This window comes from Psammomys obesus, unplaced genomic scaffold (genome assembly GCF_907164565.1).
Source record: "Psammomys obesus unplaced genomic scaffold, mPsaObe1.curated_primary_1811, whole genome shotgun sequence".
Lineage (NCBI taxonomy): Eukaryota > Metazoa > Chordata > Mammalia > Rodentia > Muridae > Psammomys > Psammomys obesus.
Genome location: NW_026596079.1, coordinates 8,547,576 through 8,573,830, shown reverse-complemented (window position 1 = coordinate 8,573,830; position 26,255 = coordinate 8,547,576). Strand labels below are relative to the sequence as shown.

The 26,255-nt window shown below is 42.4% G+C and overlaps 1 protein-coding gene across 1 annotated transcript in view; it reads right to left on the bottom strand.

Annotated features, from left to right (window-relative positions):
• Zfat (zinc finger and AT-hook domain containing) overlaps positions 1-26,255 on the bottom strand; it is a 187,953-nt gene that overhangs the window by 34,687 nt on the left and 127,011 nt on the right. The window contains exon 12 of the mRNA XM_055626715.1: positions 1,082-1,220. Coding sequence (XP_055482690.1) covers positions 1,082-1,220 — 139 coding nt within the window. The remainder of the gene's footprint in view (positions 1-1,081; positions 1,221-26,255) is intronic.

The window sequence follows — 26,255 nt, the reverse complement described above, 5'->3', positions numbered from 1 at the left end:
AATTCTCAATAAATGTTTTTTCAGGATGGTTAAGGCACCTATGTACTCAAAATATATTTTTATATAACACACAAAGTTCAACTGTAAGTATATCTAAAGCATCATTTATTACAATTTTATTTCCAATTTTTATTGCAATATATCATTTCCCCCTCCTTATCTCTCCTTCCTACCTGGCCCATGTCTAGATCCCTCTCTGGAGTTCATGGGGGCCTCTTCTTTAAATGAAGAGGAGGCAGAAAGCCTGCAAGAGCTAAAGGACCATGAAGTGTTCTGTAAGAACATATCTTCCAGCTATGACAGAGAAGCTATACCCATGAAATCTCAACAACATGGCTGCGTACAGAAGACCTCAATAATTCCAACACCAGCTGACACCCTAAGATTGATGAGGAAATTCTCACAGGGCCCAGCCCATGGGTAAAGAGCTAAAAGCAATTAACAACTGCTGAGAGAGAAAATTGGTCTTCTATGGAAATGATCCCCTACCTGGCTATCTAATACCAGTGGTCAGCCCTAGAAACATATATATACAAACAACACTGAATGACATTGCAGGTTGTATTTATGCTTACTGTTTTTATATGTAATAATATAATTAATTTAGTAATTATTAAAAAGAGAAAAAGAAAGGCTTGACTTAGAAATTTGTTCCTTTGGCAACAGAACTTTTAAGCCCTTCAATGCAATGCTGTATCACCAAAAATTCTCAGGAGTTATAATTACAAAGACAAAGACAAAGACAATAAAATGTTCCTGTCAATAACACAGGGTGAAGAAAACAAACCCTAAAATTTCTAGAACTCCTCAAACGTTCTGTACAGACAAAGAATGGACGACAGTATTGATGAATACTGTTGTAGGTATCAGTGACACTGGGTAACTTTTTACCACCATCCTTTTGGCTCACCATATTAGCATTGTTAATAGTGACTTGTGCTTTCTGTTGAATAATGAGGATGATTATGACACAGCCATTAAAGAGATAGAGCTAACTGATGCCAAGTCCACAGGTTAGAACAAAGACACTAGAGGCTAGCAAACATTAGTACTTCTCAGCAGGCCTGGGCCCCTCGCTTACCTTGCTGGATGAGAGCTTCGGCTGCAAGCTCCCCGCTACCCACGTTGGCATATTCTTCATTGGGGTGTTTCCTGTTGTAGTGTCGTTTCAGAGATCCAGAGATGTTACATGAATAATGACAGTGGGCACAGCGGAAAGGCTGGGGACACAAGGAACAGGAAATGTGAGCCTCTGCAAATAGGAGAGCCACTTCCACCAGTGTGCCTGTAATGAGCTGGCCCAGCAGACCCTGCCACTAGAGAATGGTTTATCCTCTTTAGGGTCGCTATTCCTGTTTGTAATAAAACAGCATGACCAAAACAACTCAGGGAGGAAAGAAAGTATGGCTTACCTAGCCTACTTTTTAAAACAATTCAGGTCCACCCACATCAATCATTAATCAATAAAATGTTCTACAGGCTTGCCCACAGGCCAATTTGGTGTGGACATTTTCTCAACTGAGATCCCCTCTTCTCAAGTGACTCTAGTTTGTGTCAAGTTGACATAAAAATTAACCAATATATCTGGCCTCTGTACAACACCAAGTGGCCAAGGCAAGGTAGGAATCAGGGTCTCAATCTAACAAGTTTGCTGTCCTTATTGTATGGTTTCCTTTTTTGTCTAAGCCTGTCACTGAAGAAGATAAATAAAAAGCAACACTTGAACCAATCACTATTTTAAGTGGGTGTCATTAAAAGCAGCCCCTGTTACAATCAAACCCTTGATACCCTGTTCCTTCATCTGGACAACTTCCTGGATGACATTTCCTGTCAGCATCTGACACACAGTGCCAGGCTGCCGGGAGGTGTATCTAGCAAAAGCCCCTTGTGGACTGACTTGGGCTGGAGGAGGCACTTACAGAATAAAATCACAGATGTGTCTGTAGCCTTGTCTGGCCTCTTGCATACTGCTTCTGGGGACTCAATGAAAGGAAGGGAAGGGACACCCATCAGGTCTCTTAGGAAGACCCCAGCATCATCCTCCAAATAGTTATATACCTGGATCTCATGGCAGGCTCTGTCTCATACCAAAGTGTCCTACTCTGTCATCATGCCCTGTAGCTCAGACAGAGTGACAGGAATCCCTGTTTGGCATTTGGGCCTATCTAGTGCCGGCGGCCTTCTGGTCCAGATGTAACAGAGGAAGTGTACAGGAGGGCAAAATGGCCTCAGTCTTCTGGATGGTGCAGGGAGATGTTTAGAGGAAGCATGTTTAACCTCACTGATGGAGCTCACCTGCAGTAGAACCTCAGACAAGGAACAAAATGTTTTTGAGCTATTTCCTCATCGGGAAACCTGAGGATAATAGCTACCTTCTTAGTCTATGCTCTGGATGAAAGGGTGGAATGCAGTCTGGCAGCTAAGATGCTCCCTATGGTTTCCATTAAGACTTTTACAAGAATTCTCTTGCACACACAGAAGCTGACACATCACTGTGTCTACTAAGCCCACCTTCACTCCATGACTGACAATTTCATACATCTTTTTATGGCTATTATGCAGAGGCACTAAAGCAGTAACAGCAATGACTGAACATGGACAGCACAGCAGGGTGGATGCCCTCACTGATCTGAAGTTTCCCCAGCCTCTAGCAATGGCTTCTTCCTCTCAGGTATACAAATGTGCCAAAGTCTTCCCACAGAGAGGCAGAGAGGAATGATGATGGGGAAACACAAACACTTAGGCTCTTCCCCTAAGTCTTCTTTCTCCTTACTACATACCTGTCCACTTCTTCAAACCAGTTTCTATCCATGCCTTCCATTTCTTCCTGACCTACATAGAGGGCTCTACAGGCTGCTGGGAAAAGAATTCCCAGGCTTTTCCAACACTATTTTGTCAGACCCTGTGATCCATATCCATCAGATAGTGTCACCTCCCAGGATAAAAGTACACAGCAGCTTTGCCATCTTCTGCTGATGGCCTCTGCTTTAATCTACAAGATCAGTGTTTCAGCTCTGAGAAACTGAGAGGGCTGCCTCTCTAAGGCACTGCCTGTTTTGTCTTTCTGCTCTGGTTTCTATGATCATTTTTATACGTTGATGGCTAGATGTGAACGTTCAGTGTGACCCATCATCCTCTGTCTTTCCTCAGCTATGAATATCTAACTATGTGTAGGTTTTCCCCACAGGGGCATGCTGCAGGCATAACTCAAAGCAATTTCCAATTTGTATCTTCCCACATAACCTGCTGATCAGACACAAAAAAACTGGTGCTCACCAAAGCCACGTTTACTGCTCAACCCCTTCTGTTACCAAGCTCCCAGTATCTGCCCTTCTTTGCCTACCACTGCAGTCCAGAGGAGGAGGCCATTCCAACTATTTTAATTTCGGCATTGGAGACCACAAGCTAGGGCCTCTCACTGTTAGGTAAGTTACTGAACAACATCTCCAGCCAGAATCCTCCAAAGAGAAAGTTGTCATCCCCCAAAAAGGCCATCCTTAAGAGAAAGACAAAGAGAAGCTTCAAAAGTTCCTAGAGAATACCCTACATCAAAAGCATCCTGGGACACAGGATATTTAGTGTTGTTCCATGCAGAGCAGTCAGCAGTCTTTGCAGAACCCTGGTGGTCTGGACACAGGGACCAGAAACAAAGGCAAAACTTATAGGGATTTCTCATCTATCAACTGCACAGGGAACAAAAGGTCCAATAAAGGACTATTACAAAGTTAGAAGTCACATCATGTTCTAATGCTTTCCTCTCTAAATAAGCAAACACTATGAATTTATTTTTTTTTTTTTTGGAGTGCTAGCATTTAAACAAACATCAAGAAAAAAAAACTGAAAATGTTATATTGCCCACATGGGACGGTAAGCGGGCAACAGCAGAGAAAGAGGGAGGCCAATCAAAATAAGAAATGGTCCTACAAACCAAAGTCAGACAGTGGAGCCAAGCCTACATCCTTCATGTGGCAAAGCAGATAAATTGCCACATGAGAATTTCAATGACTTTTAGTTCCTATGCACACTCTTAGGAAGAATTTCTGCTAAGAAAAATGGCAAACAGGTATGCCGAAGGGGAAAAAGTACAGATGAGGCCAAATGAGAGAGCAATCCCCAAGCTACAGATTTTTATCATAATCTCAATTCATGACATTGAAAGGCTTAGGGGAAGACTCTGCCACTGCATCCCACGCAGACTAAGACTAAGGTTGCTGTGATGCAGTGAGCTTGACACTGGGCTGAGCAGATGTCTCCCAAGTGAGCAGTTCTGGGGCTAGAAAGATAATGAATCCCTTCCCTGGGCTTGATTCTGCTCCTTAAATCCTCTCCATCACTCCATGAAATCCTCGGCTGGAGTACTCTGTCCTAAACTACATTCACTAAGCCACACATGAACCTTGCTGGCAAATCAAACTGTAGGTTGAGAAGCCACAGTAGTGTCAGTCTGGGGATTTTGCAGCAGGGCTGTGGTGGTGAGAAGGCACACATACCACTGCTGAGCCACGGCTGGACCTGAAGTCTGGCTTTGTCATCAACACTTCAGGTCTTAGCGTTTCATACCCGAAGCATCTATTTGCTAACCTCCTGCTGTGACTCACACCTGTTCCCTGACCTGGAGATTCCATGATGAATAAGGCAGGCTTGTGGCTGCCTGAATATATATGAACTCCCAAAGATTAAATTCTACCTAGGCAAACTAAATCATAAAACTTGGTCCTTAAGCCTGATACTTACAAACAGCAAATGACACTGAACCTCAAAAGGGAAGTTATTTATTCTGAGCCTCCAAACCAGAGTCCTGCTAAGAGGTAGGAGGACATGTAAGCTCATGGCATCCACATCACTTAGAACAAAGTAAAAAAAAAAAAAAAAAGTTCTGATTGTGGCTCAGAAGAAAGGGAATCAGGAAAAAACAAACAAACAGTAAGCCATCAGTTGCTGCTTCTGTTCAGTCACACTGGAGTTATTAACCAGCTTTCTGAGTCTAACATAACTAAGCTGTTTAATCTAACATTCCTTGAGCTACCATATGGTAGGTCACTGTGCTTTTCATGGACTCATTCCTTTAATTCTCACATTTTTAGATAGATGTAATTATTATTCCCATATCACTGCTAAGGAAACTGAGGCAGCAGCGAGTGATATAGAAACTTGTGTATAGCCTTATTGTCTTCTAGTCTGCACTGATTTGGAGTGCCAGGCAGAGCTAATCACACAGAAATGAGTTAGTTTTTCACTGGCCATGATTTTGGGCATTCTGCCTTCCTTCCAATTCTTCTGGGAAGGATTCAGGCTGGCATTCTCAGATATCCTAGACATGAGCCAGCCCAGAGTTAACCATCAACTAAAGACCATGGTGGACTTAGAAAGACTAAGGCCATTGCTGATTCATCACACACACACACACACACACACACACACACACACACACACACACGCCAACTATTAATATGTGCTCTGTGGGAACACTAACATTAGGCTCTAGGATCTAACATTAGGCATCAGGCAGAAGAATGACAGTCCCAGCAGTAAACAAACTCAGTGTCTTTTCTTGCTGTCTGTGTTAATGCTAGCTGCATCCCCAAAATAATAACTTCAGAATGATGTGGCTTTTTTTAAAAAACTTTTATTAATTACACGTTATTCACTTTGTATCCCCCCATAAACCCTTCTCTCCTCCCCTCCTTTTAACTCTGTCATACTCCTGTATTCGGAATTATAGATTTTTTGTTCACATTTCAAACTATTGCTCTCGAAACTAGATAGAGGACAGACTAAAAGAAACAAGAGTGAAGCAGGAACCAATCATCCTTTGCTGCAGTGGTATAGACAAGGCACATTGAGGGTCAATCTAGAGTGAGTCAGGGAAATAAATATTATTCAAGGAAGCCACCAGTTAAAGAGAGGGAGATGGGAAGTCCGATGGATCCAATGGTTGAGATGATATGTTGGGAAGAAAGGGGCTAAAAACCTTGAGTAAAGGGGTCATCCATGTGTCTAGGTCACATGACAGAAGAGAAGAAATGATATCAGTCTTACAGGGGCAAAACTAGGAAGTCTAGATCACTGGACCAGAGAGGAGTTAGAGCCATAAATATAACACACACCAAAAAAAAAAAAAAAATCTGTGGTATAGATGTATATTTGAGCATGGGCATCTGGCAGATACTCTATGGTTAAATATGGCAGTGTAGGAACTAGCAGTTCTGTACATATTTTATAGTGGTGGCTCAGAATGATGGACAGGAAGGAGGGTGGCAGAGAGGGAGCTCAGGCAGAAGAATTAGAAGTTTCTGAAGTTGTGGGGTCTAAGACTGCTGTCCTCAGGGTGGGAGAGATAGTCAAATACACTGAGAAGCCCAATTAGAAAAGACCTTACCACTGTCCACAGGCCAGATAAGGAGAGGTCAGCTCTGGTGAGCTCACTGAGGAGTTTCACTGGCAAAGTAACAACAGCTGAATTCAGCAAGTTGCTGGAGGGACATGAGGCAGGAGTGAGCTCTGGCTCATTTGCTGGGGGATATGAAACAGGAGAGAGCTCTGGCTCATTTACTGGGGACATGGGGCAGGAGTGAGCTCTGGCTCATTTCTGGGGGACATGGGGCAGGAGCAAGCTCTGGCTCATTTGCTGGGGACATGGGACAGGAGTGAGCTTTGGGTCATGAGACAATTCTCAGAAGATATCTATTCATGACTCACTTAAAAAATGTGCAATTGAATTTGTAAGGCAATAACTTTCTAAGTTCATGGATTTATACCAGGAAAAGTCTAATCAGTGCAAATAAATGCTACATTCCATTTGTGGGTGTGCCCCTAAAAGCTCAGAAAACAAAATGTGAAGCTGACCCTTTGAGATGAACCCCTCTATGCAAAGGGTGACAGTATCAGATGACTTTAGTGTGTGAAACCTATGGATGTGGAACACAATTTTATAATATAACTTTGACATCCTGGATGAGATAGACCTAAGAAATTAAACATGGGAAAAGGACATGCTCAATCCTGATGTGACTTGATGAGCTGGGATGGGTGGGTAGGAGGCCCCCTTTTCTGAGGAATAGGGGAGAGTGATGAGAAGAGAGAGTGGGGGTACCGAAAAGACAGGAGGGAAGGGGTTACAATCAGGATGTAAAGGGAATAGATAAACTATTTGTTTTGAAAACAACCCTGAGATTTCACCTTACACACATCAGAATGGCTTAGATAAAAAACTCAAGTGAGAACACATGCTGGAGAGGATGTGAAGAAAGGGGAATCCTCCTCCATTGCTGGTGGGAATGTAAACTTGTACAGCCACTTCGGAAATCATTCTGGTGCTTTCTCAGAAAATTAGGAATAGTGCTACCTCAAGATCCAGCTATACCACTCCTAGGCATATATTCAAAGTATGCTCAACTACACAACAAGGATGTTTGCACAACCATGTTTCTAGCGGCTTTATTCATGATAGCCAGAATCTGGAAACAACCTAGATGTCCCTCAATGGAGGAATAGGTATAGAAATTGTAGTACATTTACACAATGGAATACTATTCAGCTATTAAAAACAAGGAAATCATGAAATTTGCAGGCAAATGGTGGGATCTAGAAAAGATCATCTTGAGTGAGGTAACCCAGAACCAGAAAGACACGCATAGTACATATTTACCCATAAGTGGCTATTAACCATATAATATAGGATAAACATACTAAAATCTATACTCCTAAAGAAGCTTAACAACAAGGAAGACCCTAGGGAAGATATTCAATCTTCATTCAGAAGGACAAATGCGATAGACATTGGAAGCAGGAGAAGACAGGGAACAGAGTGCCTCTGAAAGACTCTACTGAGTGAGGTATCCAAGCAGAGTCACATAGCCAAACTTTGGGTCGAGGGCATGGAATTTTATGAAAGAAAGGTAAGACAGAAAGACTTGGAGGGGACAGGAGCTCCGAAATGAGACCAACAGAAAAAAAAAAAAATTGAGCCCTGGGAGCCCTGCAGAAACTGATTCCCCAATCAAGGACCATGCATAGAGAGGACCTAAAACCCCAGCTCAGAAGTAGCCCATAGATTCAGTATCCAAGTGGGGTCTCTAGTAAGGAGAGCAGGAGCTTTTTCTAGCATGAGCTCAGTGACAGGCTCTCTAATCACCACCTCCTGGGGGATCCAGCCTTGCTAGGCCACTGAGAAAGACAATGCAACCAGTCCTGATGAGATCTGATAGGCTAGGGTCAAATAGAAGGGGAGGAGGACCTCCCCTATCAGTGGACTTGGAGATGGACATAGAGGGAGAAAAGGGAGGGAGGGTAGGATTGGGAGGAGATGAAGAAAGGGGCCACAGGATACAAATTGAATAAATTGTAATAAACGATAATAATTTTTTAAAATATTTTTTTCACTAATATATGTTGTGTTACCATATTGTGAATTCATTGCTATAATTTTTTAAAGATAAATATTTGTTTTAAATGCAGTAAATGTAAATAAAACATTCCCCCCTTTAAAAGAAAATAGAAATTAAGCACTTCTGTAACTGGCATCAAATGTGGAAAAAAACAATATAGTTGTAGCAGCCTGTACCAAATGGACTAGTTGGTGCAGACATGTTATTAGAAGCAGCATTGTTAGACTACATACACCTCCACACTACAGTAGGCCCTCCACCATGACCTTGTCACTGTTACATCGAGCAAGGGTGGATAGAGGAAGTAAAGCATAAGTGCACCGGGAGCCAAGAGTTAGCCATGAAACTCCAATTGCTGTTTTGGGGGGTGCATGTGACCACTCTCAATTGTGCACATTAATTTTTATGTGGGTACCAGAGATCAACCTCAGGTGTTGTTCTCGGGAGCCACCATCTTCTTTTGCCTCTCATTACCCAGGAGGTCACCAATTTTGCCAGGCTGTCTGGCCAGTAAGTCCTAGGGAGCCACACATCTCAACCTCACCAGTTCTGGGATTATAAACTCACACCTCCACATGCTGCCTGGCTTCACCCTCCTCCCCATCACTCTTAATTCCCTATTAAAAGGGAGCATAAGCTTCTGTCCACCAACTAAAGTTTCAAAGAGATCACAAGAACAGAACCAGACTATAATTTGAGAAGTAAGAAATGCAACATGCATCACACTTGTCCTTATACAGTTTTATTGCACTGTCAGCCTTTTATAGCCACAAATTCCATGTCTAGGGATTCAATTGAGGATCCAAAGTTCTTTTTTTGTAAAATATATCTGTTCTGGGCATGTGTACATCTCTATAACAACTATTTAAACTGTAACTAATTGCTTTAGATATGGAATGTTAATCTGGAGACTAAGTGTTTGTGACATGCCCAGGTCACATGCATCACCTGGGCCATTTTACAGTAAGGGCTTGAGTACATGCAGATGCTGATGTCTGTGGGGAATTGTGGAAGCATGTTCCCCAGATGCTAAGGTTGAATTGTGCCTACATTTGATAACTTGGTCATCTGAGACTTGAATTCCTCATGGTAGATAGCCCCCCAAACTCTCCATAAGAGAGCATTCCTTTCTTTTCCACTCTAGAGAAGACCTCCTTCCTATAGCTGGGCACTCTGAAAGAGGCCTGTCCGCAGCCCAAGGCATAGAGATGAGGCTCGGCCCCCCTCACCAAACAAATACCAAAGTCCTCACTTCAACAAAGACTCCAAAGTGTCCCTCCCAAGTCACCACAACCATACCATCTCTGTACACACTGACTGTGAATCATGCCTAGAATACAATCCTATAAACAGAAATAAAGAGTTTGGGATTTTCCATTTTTCATGGTGCTGGCAGGGGGGGAGGGGTGCTGAACTGGTGAGGTATATGATCAGTACCACAAGCCACTCAGGATACTTCCATAGTGCTGCACTTTAAGTAACTCAGCAGTGTGATCAGCAGTCAGAGAACACCTGGCAGACTTCTGATGGTTGCATGATCTGACCACAGAAGTTTTCAAATGTCACAGCATTCACAGTGTATTTAGCCATCAACTAAGTTCAGCTTTGTCACATAGGCCCCCAATTAAACATTCATTCCTCTCTTGTCTAGAATCACACTTTTTAGGTTAGTGGAAATATACCTTGTACTGAATGATGCCAGAGAAGAGAGGGCCCAGTTCTTACAGGCTCCAGGTATATTCAAGCATTGTGTGCTGACCAAAAGAACATGCTCTGCCAGGACTTCCCCATGGGGGCCAGAGGGAAACCTTAGAGCTCAGATACACCTACAGCCAATCACTAGGTAGTCTCCATCTACCCCCACAGCCAGCAGAGGCAAGACAACAGTTATGAAGAAAGAAGGAAATGGGAGCTGGGCAGGGAGAAGATCAAAGATATTGTAACTCTAGTGTTTAAGGTGAAGGATGCTAATACATCAGTCTCAGGGCTAGGATCCACTGTAAGCTATATAACCTGAAATAAAATATTGTTTCTAAAAACTTGCCCTTTCTAAAAAACATCTTATATATGTACATAAATATGCTATTACTTACCATGTATTATATTAGGAACTGAAGAAGAGATTACAGCAAGGCTAAATCCATCAGGTAATTGCCAAGCCCACAGAGGAGAAGCTCTTTCTCCCATACCTGGTTCTCTTCTCAGTATCTGAACTAGCCTGCCCCACAGATTCTAGAAAGAGGTACATCAGATGTGTTGCTATTCTATTGACCTCAGGATGGATTCCCTACTGCTGTAGCAACATGCTCCTTGCACAGGCTTGCAGACTTGCACTCACAAAGCCTGCATCATCAGTACCACTCATGTGTAGACGTATGTGTATAAGGTAAGGTAAGAGATACGTTACACATACTTGCTCAGCCTCACAACAATCTTACAAGACTAGACATGTTTTCCTTCCTTCCTTCCTTCCTTCCTTCTTCCCTCCCTCCCTCCCTTTCTTCCTTCCTTTTCTCTAATTCAGGCAGTTAATTGAATTTAAAGATGGTTATATCACCTGCCTAAAGTCTCACAAAGAAAAACATGTGCAAGAGCAAATGCTGATATAGATACATGTTCAGTTGACTCCAAAGTCTTTGGAGTCCAACAGCAATGAATTCAACTAAAGGACCTACACAGCCAAAACTACCCATGGGCAAGGAAAGAGAATTGTGCTAGATTAATGCAAGAGTTTAAAAGATGCTAAGAAGAAAATGACATCTGAAGCCAGGCATGATGGTATACAGCTTTAATACCAGAAATCAAGAAGCTGATGCAGGAGGATCAAAAGTTTGAGGCAAGCCTGGGCTACACAGCAAGACTATCTAAAACAAAACAAAACAACAGAACACAACAACAACACACACAATCTGTGTAATGCCTAAGAAAAGCTTCTTAAGCCAATGCAGGTACAAGTGTAAGCTGTACCGTTTAATCATAGGTGCCTGGGAAAAGGCTCTTGACTTTTTTAATGCTGCACTTTTTTTCATCTATTAAATAGATATAAGATCAGAACCTGTAAGGATGGATTAAGATGCTAAAGTATTTCCTATGTTAGCTGTTGTCACCATTGTTATTTTCAAAGTCAACATGCTATAGAAGAAACTGTCAGGAAAGAAATAGAAAATTAACAGCAGCAACAAGAAAATAGTTTCACAGCAGTCACAAAGAAAGAACGGAACCATGTTTTTGTTTCAGCAGGAAAAACTGAAATGTCAAGAAGACCACATTTTTACCTGTTCCAGAAAGACTGTGACCAGAACCATCCATAAAATCCTACTGGTTTCTTCAACTGCCTGTACCCTACCAGAAATGTCAAGCCGCAGGCTGCTAAGGAGGAAGTTCTGCAGAATAGTGACCGGAGTAGAGAATGTAGCAGGTGCAGTGCAGAAGAGGGATCAAACTGGCTCCAGAAAATTCCTCAATAAGCAGGAAGCTAGGATGTGGACAAAACATCCTGATCAAGGATCCCAAATTCCTTGCCAAAGACCCATCAGGGCTCTGGCCAAGGTGGAACCCACCAATACTAAGAAAGTACTAAGGTAACCAAGAGCTGATGGTAGGACTGTGGTGTACCTGACCTTTTGTGTCCCTGTGTCTTAGCACAATGAGTCAGGGAAAAGGTTCCACTCTCATCTATGAGCCATGAACCTCATTTTTCTCCACCCGATGATGGAGTTTCTTCCTCTGAAATATGGGGGTTAAAAATTACTGTCAGAGCACCGTTATAAGGAGCCAGGGAGATCTTTTGCCTGACAGTGATGCTAAGTACTCAAGTATCCCTCTCCATCAACACTCCCAGAATCCATGACTCTCTTGTTCCATCTTTTAGTCTGTTTTTGTTTTTATTTGTTTTGTTTTGTTTGTTTGTTTGTTTTGAGACAAAGTTTGTCTGTATATCCCTGGCTGTCCTGTAATTTGCTTTGTAGACCAGTCTGGCCTCAAAGTCAGAGATCCACCTGCCTCTGCCTCCCCAGTGCTAGTATTAAAGGACACTATGAACAATACTTGGCTAAGCCTGCAAATAGGAGCCTATCAGAGTTGTCCTCTGAGAGGTTCTATGCAGCAATGCCTCAAAATAGATGCTGAGACTCACAGCCAAACACAGGCCAGTGTTTACAGAGTCTCGTGGAAAAGTGGGAGGATAGAGAAAAGGATCTGGAGGTGAAAGGAGCTCCACAAGAAGACCAACAGAGCCAACTAACCAGGGCCTAGAAGGGTTTGCTGAGGCTGAAGCATCAACCAAGGACCATGCATAGTCTGGACATAGGCCCCTCTAAAAAATGTAGCTGATAGGCAGCTTAGGCTTCATGTGGGTCCTCAAGTAAGGAAAGAGTGGACTGCATATAACACAGATTTTCCTACCAGCTTTTTGATCACTTCCACTTTGGCAGAACTGCCTTTCCAGGCCACAGGGGAAGAGGACATGCTCAGTCCTGATGCGACTTGATGAACTGGGGGGAGAGGGGGCAACACGAATGGAGGGCTCCCCTTTTCTAAGAAATAGGGGAAGAAGAGGTGGGAGATTGGGAGGTGAGGTGGGGCTACAACGAGGATGCAAAGGAATAAAAATTAAATGAATTAAAAAAAGAAAAAAGATAATAATCACAAAACATTTATTACAATATTAATAAAATACAGAATCAGTCTTTTTAAAAAAGACATGTGCCACCACCATAGGCTTCCACCCCGAGTTACGATGGCAAGTGATTACCATAGAAACTCAGAGGTCCTCCCTGAACCCCAGGTCTCATAGGCACACTTCTTTTCCAGAGTCTTGCTCCAAAAGCTCAGAGATCATCCCTGTATATCTGGTTCACAGGAATGCCTCCACCCCACGGCTCTCACTGTCGTCTACTGTGACACACAATTTGCTTCTTACTCTACTTTTGCCAGCTTCTCCCTACAAAAACATGCACTTTAAGGAGCAGAGTTCTTTTTGGCTGCTTTCCAGTGTACTGACATGACAGCACCTAGGACAGAACCCAAGGAAAGCAGGGACGGTGCTGACTTCCCGTGAAACAGGAATATTCCCTCCAGTCTACTGCACTCTGAAGATAAGTTCTTCAGCCAGGATTCTTGTAGGCATAGGAGCAAAATAGAAGATAATATGCTCAAAGGTTAAGCAAGCACAACCACGGTTACATTTATTTCAAATTTCTTCTTCTAAGTTGCCAAGTGTCCACGTTTTCTACAACTAAATGCATTTTAAGTAATCAGAAATATGTAAATATTATGTTAAATAGATTAACAAATCAAAACAAAAACCTCGAATTAAACTTCTGCTGCAGAGTATCCAGAAGGGAGGAAGTGTTTAGATAGACAGGCAGTGAGGGCCAGGTAAGAGCCCTCCTGAGTCCAGCTGTCACCTGGACAGACAGCACACCATACCCTATTGCCCAGACTCCTCCTTCTGTATTGAACTCCTGAGAGCAACCTTTTCACACACAGAAGTAGCCCATGTGTGTCTCTGTACAAGTTGTGGCTACCCCCTACACTGTAGGAGTAGCTGTGCCTTCCTTACAGGCCTGCCTGCTCCATGTCTGCCCATGGCTGGCTCTGCCTGCACACCTCTCCACAGTCATGACTAATCACCAGATTCAGGCACATCACATCCTTTCTTACTGTCACTCTGTACTAATCTTCATGCACCATGTCCTGAAGCATATCCTAATGGCTTCTCACCTACCATTCAGTTTACAAGCCCCTCCACTCTCTTCTAAGTTGGCTGAAGCATACAGAAGGGTGAGCAGGCACAGCCCCAGATGATTGCCTCAGTCTCTCTGTGACAAAGCAGTCATTGCACCCAGTAAAAAAGGCATGTTCAAAGCCCCACATGAGCTTGAGTATCTGCTGCTGCGAGCCAGGTATATATGAAGCAGTGCACTATAGCTTGCTCCCCATTATATTATCCCGCAGTGTGTACTCTACTCTATCCACATCTTTAAGGTGTTCCTTTTTCTCTAAAGACTCCCCAGTGTATCATCTCTATTTTGGTAGACTCTAGGACAATGATAAAGATGTGGGAAGATATAACTGTCCCTCTGAGGGTACCTCATGGTCTTCTTTGTGGGCATCTCTGTCCTTCTTAATTCATTCCTTTCTGACTGAGTTCCTTAAGCCACACTATATCTTTTTTCTCAATATTCTCATTAATCAATTGGTCCTAACACCATATGACATGAAAAAAAAAAGTATCTTAGAGATATATGCCATGTCTCAGTGACACTACGCCAAAGCCATGTGAATAAAGAACCTCAAACTGAGTTCAGTGCTCATCTACTCAGTCCAGGCAGAGCATCCACCCCATCCACAAAGCCTGCTTCTCAGGACCACATCCTCTGAAGACATTTCCCATCCCTAATGAAGACAATCCCCACTGACTGAATGCCTTCACTTATGCTACTTCACTGATCAGAGATAAAATTGATTATTCCGACACCTTTTCATCCACAAGTCACTAACGGTACATGTGCTGCCTTATGCCCGATAGTGGACACACTCACCATACATGTGCAGGATCGCTCCTTGAGTGTGGTAACTCAACACATGACATCCACCCACTTGCACATCAAGAACCCCCCAGATTTGCTCAGTAGAGCCAGTTTCCTTCTCACTGGGGAATCCTATAAACATCATGCCCACCTGCCCCCTCCCCAGGCCTCCAACTCTCTGTTAGCAGAAGCTACATCAAAACACCTATGCTTCTCTACAGCAGGGCTGGGCTGGATTAAAAGGAAACTGCCTGTCATGTTCTAGTAACAATTCATATGGTGTTCAGCTAACCACCCTAAAATCAGTACCCCCAAAACCTAAAAATCTGTTTTAAATGTCTTTTAAAAAGCCATTAAAGACCTGTAAAGCCATTGTAAAGTGGAAGTCATGGAATGAGAGACTGAATTTATAGCATATAACCACAAAATGACACACACCTTTGAAACAAATATGAAAAAATGAGCAGTTATTTACTAGGAAAGAAGTAAGGAAGAAAGCTCTGGGCCACAATAACCATGAAAGTGTACAGAGAGACCACATGCCTAGCAGGGCAGCATAAGGCTCTTCACACCAAGGTCTAGACTGACACATGAACCCATATGCTGCCACTGCTGCTATCAACTTCTGCAACCACTCTGGAATGCAACCAGGGATTACCTAATGATGCTTACTGATGCATGGCCAGCATGTCCTATGTGTGTGTTATCCAGAGACTCTGGAGAGCCTAGGCATCAGAGCACATGAGTTAACAACTCATAAGAAGAGCAGAGCTCATTACAGCCACAAACAGAGGAACCTGATCACTTACTGGAAATCCAGCAACATACACACACCTCCTAGGTTCACATACCAGAGTATAATTACACACAAGGAATGTTCTGCTGTTTCAGAAACCTTTCCAGCTTTCTAGAAAGAGCAAATTCTCCTTCTCATTGGTGTCTTGCATCTGGGAAAACTGGAACTAATCCTGCTAACCTTGCATAGTTGCAGAGCAACTGTGACTAGCATGTCCACCTGTCCCTAAGGCCTGGCACATTTCCATGGAGTCCACATCAGAGAATAATACTCATTATGCTTTTCTAGTGGCCAATCCTAGATTCCACAGCCAATGGCTCTGGTTACTGCAAAGAAGTGAGTGGATTGGAACCAGGAGCAAGAACCTGTTCTATCTGATCAATATGTGGCTGAGTAAAGAAGCAAAGCTCAAAACAAACCTTCCAAATGCCATGGACACAGACACAACTGAAACCTGAACTGAAACCATCTAGGGTAATGGTGGAAAATAATGAGAGGGAGAGAATGAGATAAAGGAGGAAGAGTGTGGAGGGAATAGGCTCAATGTACAATGTATACCTGTAAGCAAATATTGAAAAATAAATAAGACATATCTATGCTCTCTCTATATACAGTTGTATAATTAAGATGTTCAAGACTAGATTAATTTCTCTAGACACACATATGCAGATGGTAAAACTATAAATAAAGTGAAAAAAAAGCAAGCAATTACTTTGGGGATAGAAAAGGCATAATAAGCTCAGTAACGCCCCACAGAGGGAGTCTGATGATGAAAGAATCCATTTCTGGGAAGTGATGATATAACTGTTCATTGACAATCTTTATTTCATAGTTCATGCAAATATTTGATATTCTAGATAAGCACAGTAAGAATTGGGTGAGTAATGGAAAACTGTGTGACACAGGTTCCCTGTACAAGGCTTGATGGAGATCACAGGTACTTACAGGGCTTCCTGTATTCCTCAGAATACAGAGAGCATGGGTGGTTACCTCTATTGCTATTAACATCACCTCTATGTGGCCACGAAATGACATTTTTAGGTGTGTTTTCTTTCATTTGTGCCAATGAAAATTGCCCTGATATTGTTCCATGTGCTATACCATTAGCATATCCTGAAGGTACAAACGGGGACCTTCGGCAGGAGCACAGGCCTCCTGTGCCTACAAATCCTCACTGCCTACGCTCAGTCAGTCTCCTCATGACCAGGCAGTCTTGGATTATGCATGCACTCCCAGGGCTTTGGATTGGAATGAAATACTAGTAAGATTTACTTTGAAAAGATGGAGTCTTTGTTATTAATGTCAGGGTAGCCATCAATCACCTAAAATGCAAGCTTGCATCAAGTCAGGCCGAGAAGATGCATCTAGGTTAGAAGAAGCAGCTCCCATATTCCTGAGAGCGCTGAATCCAGCACGCATCTCTCTCCCAAACCTAATTCAGTTACTACACAAGCCTTTTCAAGCTGAGGTGTCACATGGATTGCACATCTTGAACACAGGTCCAGGACCAATGCTGCTAGAATGTGTACCCATGTATTTGTTCAGAAGAGGTCTGTGATTTGGGACATTTCTCACCATCTTTGACTGGATTATGCCTCTTAACAGCTGTGCAACTTTGAGCAAGTTTGCTCATTTTGTTGGATGAATTAGTGATGATCTAAACAAACAAACAAACAAAAAAAAAAACACCCCAACACACACAGACTTCAACTGATACACTGATGACTAAAATGGATATTGTGGGTGCAAAAGGCCTCATCTAAAGCAAAAAAACACAGCATTCCTTTCACCCGAAAATCTGCACTTGAAGTGTGAGGACCTTCCTGTTTATGTTTTCAGTGACAGAAGAAGAGATGATGGGGACTCCAGTCTGCTGATGGCAACAAAAGAGAGCAATTAAGAGTATCTCCTACTTGCCTGCTAAAAAAATAATATGCACATTTTATAGATGAGACCCTGGAAAGTAGAGGTTCCTGCAGAGAGTTCCCAGATAGTCAATATCAAACCAAGTTTTGAGCTTGGGCCAGACTCCAAAGCCCAGGAACCATCCTCCTGGGTAGCTATTGCACAGATTTGCTGAGGCCACTGCAAATAAGTGTGACTTCAGCAACAATCTCTCCTGCTGCTGCTTCAGCTGGGTGATTTCTGCAATTGTCCCATTATATTGAGCTTTTCATTTTACAGATGACTCTGGATTTCAAATTACAGCATCAAAGTGGTAGTGTCATTGCTACAATGGTATTTCTGATTGGTGGCACTATCAGCCATTTGTTTCCTTTCCCCACCTATTCCACATCCTGGTGACCTGACTCTACAGCTCCTGTCTGGACTGCCTGTTAACCACCAGTGTGCTCACACTGACTCAAAACCGCACGCCAGACAGGATTAATACTGCCACAAAATTGAAGATCAATATTAAGTACATTTTTCCTATATTTCCAAAGAATGTACTAGAATGGATCAAACATGTGCCTTTTCACAGGAATCTCTGGTGATATTCCTTAACATGATATAATGGTGAGACACAGTTTACAGGGCCTAACAAAAGAAAACAGTATACTTACAGATATTTAACTCGCTCTTTGCTGAAAAATAGCCCCTTGTACACTGGGGCTGTACTCCCTCTCTGAGCCTTGGCACTAACCAGGGCCTGTCTCACGGAAGCTAGGAGCAAGACAATTACAGAGCATCTCACTTCCACAGCACTCCCATCTGCTTTACCCCATTTTAATCTCGAAGTTCTCACTACTGTGAGAGGAAGAATTTAGGGCTCAAGGCTACATATAAAATGAGAATGAACTCAGAAATGCCCCACAATAGAAGGTGTGTGGGATCCTGGCGCTCTGTGGTTCTGAGATCTTGAAGTACTTCAGAACCCGACACTCCGCCTAGAGGTCAGCCAGGATGAATCTATCACCCTAACAACATACAGTCTAGAGTGAGGAATGTAGCTTATCTGGCAGAGTGCCTGCCTATCATACACAGAAGTCTGGGCTCCATACCTACCACCATATAACCTGGGCATGGTGCCCAGTACCTGTTACTCTAGTACTTGGATGACAGAAGCAGTTGGAGTAAGAGTTTAAGGTCATCCTCATCTATGTAACAAGTTTGAGGCCAGCCAGGACAGGCAAGTCCCTAAGTTAAATATATATATGATCTGAAGACTGTGTATTCATGCACATCTTAGAAAGTGCTGCCCAAGTGTCATAGTAGAACAAAAATTAAATCCAATGCCTCACAGAAGTTATACCCTAGCATCAAAACAAGAAGTATAGCATTCACCAGATGCCATTAAACCTACAAAAACCTACAAAGCATGACAGTTGAACCTGAAAGAGATGAGACCAATGTGGCCATCTGGAAGTAGAGAAGAGAAAAAATGAGGAACAGCTGTCAGCCTAACCTGGGTGTGGGGATAAGGTGATATGGCTGCACTGGGTCTGCCTAGAGCAGCAGAGGCTAAGGCTAAGGGCTAGTAGCTGGTAGTGCTTGTAGCTATGGGTAGGATCCATGCTTCCCCTGTGAGGAATGCCAAAAGACAGGATTGACTCTGCCAGCCACATACTGATAATACATAGTTTTGATAGTGCATAGAGTTTCAGAGAGAGAAAAGAAAAGGGCAACAAGAGGGCAGAGCAGACAGATATAGAAAGACATGTGAATTACAAAGAGAAACACAAGGAAGAATGTAGGTTTTCCTGGGCTCTTGTTCCTGGTGATTAGTCTTCAGAGATATTTGTACCAAATATAAGATATCTATGATGTCTAAGTAGCTCTGAGGCTTACAGGATATGGTCATGAATAAAAATACCATTCATTCCCTACAACATAGGCAGATTTTGCATGGTCAGAGTTTTTGTTGTTTTAGGGTTTTGTTGTTGTTGTTGTTGTTCAAGACATTCTGAAAGTTGGGAATCTAGAAAAAAAGTCTGGGTTTCGTTTTAGATTTGGTTTTTTTGAGAAAGGGTTTCTCTGTGTAGCCTTGGCTGTCCTAGACTCGCTTTGTAGTCTAGGCTGGACTCGAACTCACAGAGATCCATCTGCCTCTGCCTCCTAGAGTGCTGTGATTACAGGTATGTTCTACCATGGCCAGATATAGAAGACAAGTCAGGGGTGAAAAGTTTTTCTAATGCTCCTGTCTCCTTTAAGAATTTCCCACCATTTGCCTGCAAATTTCATGATTTCCTTGTTTTTGTTTGCTGAGTAGTATTCCATTGTGTAAAAATACCACAATTTCTGTATCCATTCCTCCATTGATGGACATCTGGGTTAAAAGATCCATATTTATCACCCTGCACAAAACTAAAGTCCAAGTGGATCAAAGACCTCAACATAAAACCAGATACTCTAAATCGGTAGAAGAAAAAGTGGGGAACAGCCTAGAACTCATTGGCACAGGAGACAACTTCCTGACAGAATACCAATAGCACAGGCTCTAAGAGCAACAATCAATAAATGGGACCTCATGAAACTGAAAAGCTTCTGTAAAGCAAAGGACACTGTCATCAAAACAAAACGAATGTCTACAGATTGGGAAAGGATCTTCACCAAAGTTTTATATGACAGAAGGCTAATATCCAGTATATATAAAGAACTAAAGAAGCTGAAAAGCAACAAACCAAGTAATCCAATTAAAAAATGGGGAACAAAGCTAAACAGAGAATTCTCGATAGAGGAATATCAAATGGCAGAGAAATACTTAAAGAAATGCTCAACCTCATTAGGCGTTAGGGAAATGCAAATCAAAACGACCCTGAGATTTCACCTTACACACATCAGAATGGCCAAGATGAAAAACTCAAGTGCCAACACATGCTGGAGAGGTTGTGGAGAAAGGGGAACCCTCCTCCATTGTTGGTGGAAATGTAAACTGGTACAACCACTTTGGAAGTCAATCAGACAATTAGGAATAGTGCTTCCTCAAGACCCAGCTATACCACTGCTAGGTATATACCCAAAATTTGCATAAGTATACAACAAGGACATCTGCTCAACCATGTTTGTAGAAGCTTTATTTGTAACAGCCAGAACCTGGAAACAACCTCCTTCCCCCCACTCCAAGGGAGGAGCAGTCCTGCTAGGCCACAGAGGAGGACTTTGCAGCCAGTTCTGAAGATACCTGATAAACCAGGGTCAGATGAAAGGAGAGGAGGTCCTCCCCAATCAGTGGACTTGGAAAGGGGCAGGGAGGAGATGAAAGAGGGAGGGTGGGATTGGGAGGGAATGAGGGAGCGAGATATAGCTGGGATACAGAGTTAATAAAATGTAACTAATAATAAAAAAATTAAATTTAATTTAAAAAAAAAAAGAATTTCCATCAGCCAAAGTTGGAACTCAACTCTACCCAGGGCCAACTGTGGCAGAAACAAAACCCATCCCAGGGTAACTATCCAAAGAGCAGGAGTCAGATCTTCATATTAACTAATAAGCACAAAGTAGCTCAGTTTTCAAATAAGGCCAGAGACAAATTAGACAATTTAAAAGAATAAATATTTTAAAGCCGTGGGTACCACAAATTCAAAGCCAGTTTACCTTGAGGCAATTAACTCATCACGATAAGTAACAGTAAATCAATCCACACTAATTGCCCTTGGTGAAAGGGCTTAGAAGATTCTTTAGCGTTGGTTGGTTATTGATTTTCTTTTATTATTGTTGTTGTTGTTGTTGTTATTATTATTATTATTATTGTGATCACTTGTGATGTCAAAAATGCAATATTTCCAGAGAATATACTCCATACCCATAGATGGATAGGACTTTAATTTAACATAAAACTATCCAGTTTCCTTTTTTCCAAAAAATGCTTTAAAAGTACAACAGAACTGAAGATGACACCAAAGGTCTCTAGCACAGGCTCTGCAGTTGGAAGCCAGTTAACAAAGCAGCTTCTGGTTCTACACCTCCCTTCTCCCTTCCACACATATCTCCACACTCAAGAAACAGAGAAATGAGTGCAATATCAGAGCTCTTCCTGCACTTCAAATTCAGAACAGAAAGGCAAAAGAGACACTGCCACAAAAGTCCCACACTCAGTTCTCACCTGCTGCCACTGAGTTCTATGGTTTCCACTTAACCTGGTAAGTGTTCTGGCTGCTAACTTGAATCAGTCAACACTTTGTGTCAACATAGTGCATGGTTTTGAGAGCTAAACATATGCCTGAGGCTGTATATCATCAAGGCAGTATATCATCAAGTCTCCTAAGGGACAAGGAGGTAAAAAGTCACTGTGTTTTAAAGGCATGAATTAAAGGATGAGATCATTAGATTCAAATGACTTCACAAAAGACACAAAAACATCGATCCAAACCTTAGTACCATCTCTTTCTCTTGAAAACTACAGTACTCCTAACTCACACCCTCCCCCATTTGATTCTGGACCTCAATCTTCTGATATATAATATAGAGATATTAATACTTGCCTTAAAGGGTTTCCAGGGTAAAATAAAACATGAATATAAAGCACTTTCCATAGCAATGTCAAGACACCATGAGTTCACTCAAGGGTACTAGTAACTGGAACCACTAACAAATGTTTGTTTCTATTCTAGTTACTTGAGATTATCTCTTTACTTTTGCTCCCTTCTTCACAAGGCTTAGAAGGAAAGCCAGGAGGAAGTTAATAAAATAGCCACCTCTTTGGCTGACCCATCCTAACTGTTATCTTTGTCCAACATTGCATATGTGTTCTCATGCATCCTATGTGCTCAGATGCCCCTTGCCTTCTATATGTACAGCTCATTGCAGCTTGCTGTATTCACATCACAAAGGCCTTTGGCACTTATTTCTCTATCAGAATGCATTAAGAGATTATGAAGCAGGCGCTTAGAAACTGTTTTGCAAAAAGAGCTGGCTCTGCAACTTGGACCTACAAGGTAACTGTTTATCAACTCAGGATTAAAGCCTGGCATTTCTGCTATGATATTTAATTTGGGTGAAGACATGTAAGACTTTACCCTGAAACTTTCTTTTTCAGGCTCTTTAGATTCCCAGGAGGGAGGAACTTCATAGGACAGACCCTTTCTCAGATATGGGCAACTATCCATGAGGGTGAGGTCATAGCACAGAGCAAACTGACCCTCTCCTGAGAGGCACCCTGGCTTCTCAGGCAATAAGAACTTCTCTGGCTACCTTCTACATCATATGCAAAACACCCAGAGACAAGGCTCAGTGGGACATCTTGACCAGGAATGCTTAATTATGCAAATCACATCCTCAGCTCTCCCCCGATATAAACCTACAGTACACATCAGAACACCAATGAGAGACTTGAGAACACTGAACTCTTTCATTTTGTTCCTCTTCTAAATACTGCTTGAGTTCCCTTAACTTGTGGTTATCAATCATTGGAGAACCTTTTTGCTACAGGTTTCTAAAAATATGAGTTTTAAGCAATAAGATAATAACCTTAACTCGGCTGAAATAAGACTTTTAAAAAATGTAGTTGGAATGATTGTTGTGCTGGTCTTCCAAGCCCTCACAACTCCTGGAACATAACTTTTCCCCAATACTCCATCCGATGGCTTTATTTTTCATGCACATTTGACTCTGCAGAGGCCTATGAACCTGACAGACTGGGGTTTGAGTTCAGCCTAGAAGCCTGTGTTCTTGTTGCACTGCCTGACAGAGAAGTGTCTGGTACCTAGATCATCGCACGTATTTTGCATCAAAGATCCAATTAAAAACTGAATTCTTAGTTGCCCTTACTTTGCTCCAGAAAATTCTGATTGTTGAGTTGTATTATGATGTACTCCATACAGAATAGTTCGGGAAAGTTTATCAGTGACAATGAGATTAGAGATTAAGATTGCCCTTAACTCATCACTTTTGTGACAATGCTGCAGCTATGTAAATTTTCATCTGCAATAAAGCAATAGATTCCTTGGGCTTTATGGCACTGATTATCAAGGATTCAACTGCATTTAAACACATATCAAATAAAATATAACGGTGTGTTGTCAAGGTGATAGGTCAATTCCCACCCTCGGTTGTATCTAAGAGCTTTGTGGCCGTAAAAAAGAAAGGACCAGTGGCCAAGAAGGTCACACAGTGTCAGAAACAGAGGAAGCTAAATAAAGATGGGTCAGCATTCAGCCACCCTGAACAGTTTCCAAAAGTTACATATTTCAAAACTGCTGATTTCAGGATGAAGTCAGCACAACTTACATATCACATTTTAAAAAATTATTCTCCAGAGGCCAGGAGATTCTTGGTGTCCTTGAAGTTCTATAAAGGATAGAGCTAATGTGCAAAGTCTCTCGGGTACTGAACCCTTGCGGCATGTCTCAGTGTGATGCATTGCAGTGGGCAGCAGTGATGAAGGGAGAATGGTGAGGAAATGCAGAGCATGTACCTTGCCAGAAAGCAGATTTGAAAAGCATGGGCAGTGGGTCCAGTGGGAAGGGGCAGGGCATGAGGAAGGCATGATTAGATGTTTATAAGAATTCCATATGGAAGATACACCTGGTGAAAGGTTCTCTCTACCAAGTGGCATATTTAGAGGACACCATTAAAGAAGTTGTCAAATCAGGGGAACAGGTAACTATGACTCTTAGAACAGATGGAGTCTGGCTCAAGAATGTTGAGTAATGGGACCACAAAAGGACAGAGTATGCACAGTCAATGAAAATTTACTGTGACAAGAAAGAAGCCAGAGAAATGATGAAGACGAATATCTAAGAACAATGTGGCAAGCCCTTGTCACTTAGTTTCTTACTAGTATCCATGTGCACAGAAGTCACCGATATGCTGCTTCTATTTCTAAGCAACAGGTAACTTAGCAAGGTTACAGGACTTGCCCAAGAGCAGCCACACACTAACCAGGCTGGACTCTAAGGCAGAATAAAAGCACACGAGGGCAGGACTTGCTATAAGACAAACACACTTTTATCTAACTGCACAATGATGCTTTCCCCATTAGTGCTTATGAGGGGACATGACTTAAGGTCCTCCCTGCCCTAACTGCAGGTAACTCTGTGTAGATAAAACGTTCACAAAAACTGCATGACCACTCTGCGGGTGACCTTGAATCTATCACTTCTGTCTGCAGCTGGCTGTTTCCTTGATGATTTTGCTTTCTCCTGACTTCCAGATGAAATTCCTATGTGTCTGGAATGGACAGGAGAGGGACAGCATGAACATTCAGTGGGTAGCCACTCTATGAAGGCACAGGGAAGGCCTGCTAAACTAATAGCCTCATGCTTAGAGACCCAGAGGTTTAGTGATGTCCAGCAGCATTACTGCTGAGAAGCTTATCTTTACAGGAGCAAAGTCGTGATTGTGCTCCCAGAACATCTGCAGACAGAGGAACTAGCTCTGGACCCAGCTGGACTACATATAAGAATTTCTGCCTTTCTGTTTCTGGGTTACCTCACTCAGGATCATCTCTTCTAGTTCTATTCATTTGCCTGCAAATTTCATGATTTCCTTGCTTTTAATAGCTGAGTAGTATTCCATTGTGTAGATGTACCACAATTTCTGTACCCATTCCTCTGTTGAGGGATATCTAGGTTGTTTCCAGATTCTGGCTGTTACAAATAAAGCTGTTATGAATGTGGTATACATATTCATTTAGATATTAGCTGTATAATATAGGACAGCCATCTACAGACCTAAAGAAGCTAAACACTAAGGAGGACCCTAGGGAAGATGCTTAAATCTAATTCAGAATGGCAAACAGAATAGAAACCAGAAGCAGTGGAAAAAAGGAAACAGGATGGGAGCCTACTATAGAGGGTACTCTGAAAGGATCCACCCAACAGGGGATTCAAGCAGATGCTGAGACTCAGGGCCAAACTTTGGGCAGATCAAAGGCAGTCTTACTGAAGAAGAGAGGGGTGGGGATGGAGGGACATGGATGGAACAGGAGACCAACAAAGCTAAAAGATCTGAGCCCAGGGGCTCCTGCAGAGACTGATGCACCAATGGAGGACCATGCATGGAGAGGACCTAGACCCCCTGCTCAGATGTGTCCAATTGGTAGCTCAGTCTCCATGTAGATCTCTGAGTGAGCGGAGCAGGGGCTGCTTCTATCATGAACTTAGTTGACTGCTTTCTGATCACTCGCCCCTGATGATGCAGCCTTGCCAGGCTACAGAGGAAGAGGATCCAGACAGTCCTGATGAGACTTAACAAGCTATGGAGAGATGGCAATGGTAAAGAACCCCCCCTTTCAGTGGACTTCGGGAAGGGATGGAAGAAAGAGGGAGAGTGGGTGGAACTGGGGTAGTGGAGGAAGGGGGCTTCAATCAGGATATATAGTGAATAAATTGTGAAGAAAAAAATTAAAAAAAATATTAAAAAAAAAAAAACACTTTCTGCTTTGTGGGTTGGAGGGCCCTGAGACCAGTTGCAGGTTTACAGACTCACTGTGAGGTCCCAGAGGACTCATCATAAAACCACATACAGAAAAAGAGGACAGAGCAAAGTTAGTCAAGGTAAGAAATGTATGAGGCAACGTCTAGGAAAACCAGATGCAAACATCTAAGAGTTTTCTTCAAATATAGTTGCAGGGAACAGAGTTATAGTCCCAAAACAAGT